The sequence below is a fragment of the Octopus bimaculoides genome, chromosome 16 (genome assembly GCF_001194135.2).
Source record: "Octopus bimaculoides isolate UCB-OBI-ISO-001 chromosome 16, ASM119413v2, whole genome shotgun sequence".
In the NCBI taxonomy this organism is placed as follows: Eukaryota; Metazoa; Mollusca; class Cephalopoda; order Octopoda; family Octopodidae; genus Octopus; species Octopus bimaculoides.
In genome coordinates, this window is record NC_068996.1 from 54,845,220 (window position 1) to 54,849,787 (window position 4,568).

Genomic DNA, 4,568 nt, shown 5'->3' on the forward strand with positions numbered 1-4,568 from the left:
GGGGTGCTTTTAAGTAGCACCTGCACTGATAGGGTCACCAAGTACTTGCAAGACAAAAAAAACTTTTAAGAGGGGAGGAGGTGATGATGAAAAGGTTATAGTGAGACAGATACAGGTGTCTTGCTGTAGAGGAAGTACAAGGTTACCTGGCTGGAGAGAGAGGGAGAGGGAGAGAGAGAAATCAGGAATGAAGACAGATACAGGTGTCTTGCTGTAGAGGAAGTACAAGGTTACCTGGCTGGAGAGAGAATGATCAGGAATGATGACAGAAATAGGTGTGCTACCACAAAGAAAATACTGCAGGATGGAGATGGTGGCAAAATGCCAGGCACACTCACAAGGAACAGGGTTCAGAGTATGACTTGTGTGGTATGAAGCTTGCTTCCCAACTACATGGCTTTTGGTTCAATCCCAGTCTGTATCACTTTGTGCAACTGTCTTCTACTATAGCCTAGAGCTGACCAAAGCCTTGTGGGTGATTTGGTACACAGAAACTGAAAGAAGTCCATATATGTGTGTGTGTCTTTGTGAATGTGCTTGTCACCACCCCCACACCACCACCACTTGGCAATTGGTGTTTGTGTGTTTATGTCCCTGTGACTTAGCAGTTCAGCAAAAGTTCTGGGGTTTATTCATTCAATTAAAAATTCTTCAAGGTGGTATCTCAGCATGGCTGCAGTCTAATGACTGGAACAATGTCCTGCCTCAAAGCTATCCATCGCATGCCCTGGTATAGACATGTCCTCTGTCTCCCACTAGATCATCCCACCAGAGCTTTAGTGTCATTAAGTACAGCAGCTGCAGGTTGAAAGATGCTTCATGGTAGGCCCCTTCACCAGATGGCTGGACGTGATTGGGGAAGATCTCTGGAGGCTCAATGTCACCTTGGGGGATGCAAAGGGGCTGGCATGGGACTTTCATCGATGGAGAACACTGGTGGATCTGGTCAGGTCTACACATGATAACGTCTCTGAGACCACTGACTTGGGATGACTCCTGCCCCATCAAGCAGGATGCAAGTAAGCCAGTAAGATTAAGCAATGAAAGCTCATAGCAATTATAAATTTATTTCTATAAAAAGCTAAGTGTAATTGCGTGATTAATTATACCTGACAGTAATGACTATTAAAAACAGATGACTGCTGAACAGCTGCAATATTTACCATATGATATTGACTAATACACATAATACGCTTTAACTTAACCTAATTTAATCCTTTGACACTCTCTCTAATGTAATGTTTATTTATTCACATTGTTTTCAATTAACCCTGCATTATCTCTTAGCTGCAAGATTTTGATGATGTAATTGTTTGGGTTTTTTTAATGATATTAGAAAATAGTTGTGACAGCTGGATCTGGTCAGTTTGAACATAGAACAAATAGACTATTTGTGCCAGATTTGAATGCTAAAGGATTAAATTATCCATGCCATTAGTAAACAAACTTTCCCCATAGATATGTTTAAATACTAAAAATGAAAAGCAAGGGAGATAATTCCAATGCTGTTAGTGAACCAAAGTTTTGGGAAAATAAAAACAATGCTCATGAAAGTGGATCTAGTCTTTAAAATCAACAAATTAAAATGACAGATATATTTTAAGCTTATTAAATTTCTTTATCGCTATTTTTATCTGTTAATTGCAAAGATAAGCTCAATTAGTCAAAGTGTTTCAACTCGTTCATATTTGATATTCTTTAGTTTGTATATTTAATATGCAGAATGCTCCACAGAGATACCTTCCCTCAGGTCTGCTGTAAACTGTATTCACTTTTCTGTCAATTCACAAGTTGGCTGTATACCACTTCTACTCCTAAGACCACCAGACACACTCACTTCCTCTCATGACTCAAATTGTGGCTCCAGACACTGCATTAAACAGTTTTTTTCCTACAATCCCTCCTCTCTAGAATATCACCCATCTAACACCCTTTTTGAATATATTGTTTCCTTTTCTAGAGGCATTGAGTTTCAGATGTTTAAAATTAGCACTGGCCAGATCAATTGCACCAAGCCTGGAAAGTTTATGAAAGTAATGAGCTTGGCTCCATTTACTGCATTAAAAATTTAAAAACCAAAAAGTGTTGTGCTATGCCTCAACACAAATGGTCGAACAGAAATTTTTTTTAAATTACCAAAACATGTGTATAAGGTTCATGAGATTGTATTTATGATCAGTTTTGATTAGTTTAAGGTTAATGAAATTATATTTCAGCTTTTTTTTTTTTTTTTTTTTTTTTTTTCCTGCAAGTTCAAAGTGTAGATCAAAAGATATCGTTACTCTCTAATTATTATAAACATTGAAGTATTTCACTTTATGAAAATTCTCTTTGTTTTCAGGTTATTCTTTGTGGGAGCCCAGAATAACCACATGCCAAAAATCATTTCCATGATTACAAGGAAAAATCTAACACCAGCACCTTCCCTTCTTATAATTGTAAGTTATATATATGTGTTTTGCTTCCTTTGTATTTACCATTTCTGTAAGAATTGGGAAGATTTTTTTTCATCTATTGACTGCTTGTTGGGCTTTCAGTTCCGAGGATCTGTCTTCTATTTAGTTTTCATTCTCTCTTATTAAATTCTTAAATATCTTTACAGGTACTTGTGAAGTGCTTTAGACACACCTTTGTATTCTGTTGATACAAAGAGGTTTCCAATTAAAAGTGATTCCTGGGACTTGAATCACTGAGTTGTTATATCTTGTAGACATCTGTTGTTTATGTAATTATTCTTCATGTTTATACTGTGTCTATTATCCTGTTAATAACATCTTAGATGCCTGAGCTTGGATTTTTTTTTTTTTTGTTAATAGTGCTTTTTCTGTCCATGCAGGGTAGATGCAGGTATGATTGTGTGCTTTAGAAGTTCACTTCACAAATACACGCACATGAGTCTGATTCCACTGCTCAGTAATTTTGATAAGCCTCAGGTCAACCAAAGCTATGTGGGTGAAATTCAGTAGACAAAACTGTGCAGAAGCCCATCTTTTGTTACACTTTGGGTACACTTAGCAGAGCCCAATGTGTTGCAAATATTTGATTTCAGGTGTCTGGTTTTAGGATAACTTACTTCCTTCTTCTCACCAGTATTGGAGCCCTGTAAAAGGTCATGAGCAATGTCTTTCTCTCTTTAAGTAATCTATACAAAAAAAAGGTCATGAAAAGCTTTAAAGGTATATTTGAATGGCATACCATAGCTGTGACAAATGGAACAGTGTAAGAAATTATAAATGAATTCAGAAGCAGATTGTAAGAACTGAATGGTATACCATATATGTCTCTGTCATGGTTGGGTCCTGCAACCAGAAGCTAATCGTGATGGGTTATACAGCCGAGAGAGGATGCAGGCAAGAGGAGGATATAATTGATAACTTTAAGTTCATAATACTACTATATACTGGAGATCAACAGATGTTAAGTAAATGGTTACTTCTTTTCTGGATATATTATCAGATCTGCACAAACTTAGGAATTATAATGTTCATACCTGCTATTATCTTATTGCTAACCTGTTGTGCTGGAACCTGTTTTAGTAGGTTTGAATACATTACCAGTTATTTACATTCCATCTCTGAATTTTCTGTTAAAACTTGTTTTGTTGCAACTCAGCAGTCATCATCATCAGCATCATTTTACGTCCACTTTCCATGCTGGCATGGGTTGGACGGTTTGACTGAGGACTGGTGAACCAGATGGCTAAACCAGGCTCCAATCTGATTTGGCAAAGTTTCTACAGCTGGATGCCCTTCCTAACGCCAACAACTCCAAGAGTGTAGTAGGTACTTTTACGTGCCACCAGCATGAGGGCCAGTCAAGCGGTACTGGCAATGACCACGCTCAAAGGGTGTTTTCATGTGCCACCTGCATGGGAGCCAGTCCAGCGGCAATGGCAACAGCCACACTCGAATGTTGTTTTTCATGTGCCAGTAAAATGATGCTGGCAATGATCACACTTGAATGGTGCTTTTCATGTGTCACCAGCACAGGAGCCAATCCGTGGCCCTGGCAACGATCATGCTCAGATGTGCTTTTAACGTTCCACTGGCATGAGCTATGGTCTCACTTGGGTTGTTGGATCTTCTCAAGCACAGCATATCTCCAAAAGTCTCGGTCACAAGTCATTGCCTCGGTGAGGCCAAATGTTCGAAGGTCTTCCTTCACCATCTCATCCCAAGTCTTCCTGGCTCTACCTCTTCCACAGGTTCCCTCAACTGCTAGGGTGTGACACTTTTTCACACGGCTGTCCTCATTCATTTGCAACACATGACCATACCAGCGCAATCGTCTCTCTTGCACACCACATCTGATGCTCCTTAAATCCAACTTTTCTCTCAGGGCACTTATACTCTGTCGAGTATGCACACTGACATTACACATCCATCAGAGCATACTGGCTTCATTCCTTACGAGCCTACGCATGTCCTCAGCAGTCACGGCCCATGTTTCATTGCCATATAGCATGGGTGTTCATACACATGCGTCATACGGTCTGCCTTTTACTTTGAGAGAGAGAGACTCTTTGTCACCAGCAGAGGTAAGAGCTCTCTGAACTTTGCCCAGGCTAT

At 39.3% G+C, this 4,568-nt stretch overlaps 1 protein-coding gene and 1 long non-coding RNA gene across 2 annotated transcripts in view; one reads left to right on the forward strand and one right to left on the reverse strand.

Moving 5' to 3' along the window:
• Positions 1 to 4,568, forward strand: part of LOC106871182 (large neutral amino acids transporter small subunit 1-like) — a 91,112-nt gene that overhangs the window by 69,886 nt on the left and 16,658 nt on the right. Inside the window, 1 exon segment of the mRNA XM_014917516.2 lies at positions 2,342 to 2,438. Coding sequence (XP_014773002.1) covers positions 2,342 to 2,438 — 97 coding nt within the window.
• The window catches only part of LOC106871183 (uncharacterized), a 62,877-nt gene that overhangs the window by 49,546 nt on the left and 8,763 nt on the right, over positions 1 to 4,568 (reverse strand). The gene's annotated exons all lie outside the window — the stretch shown is intronic.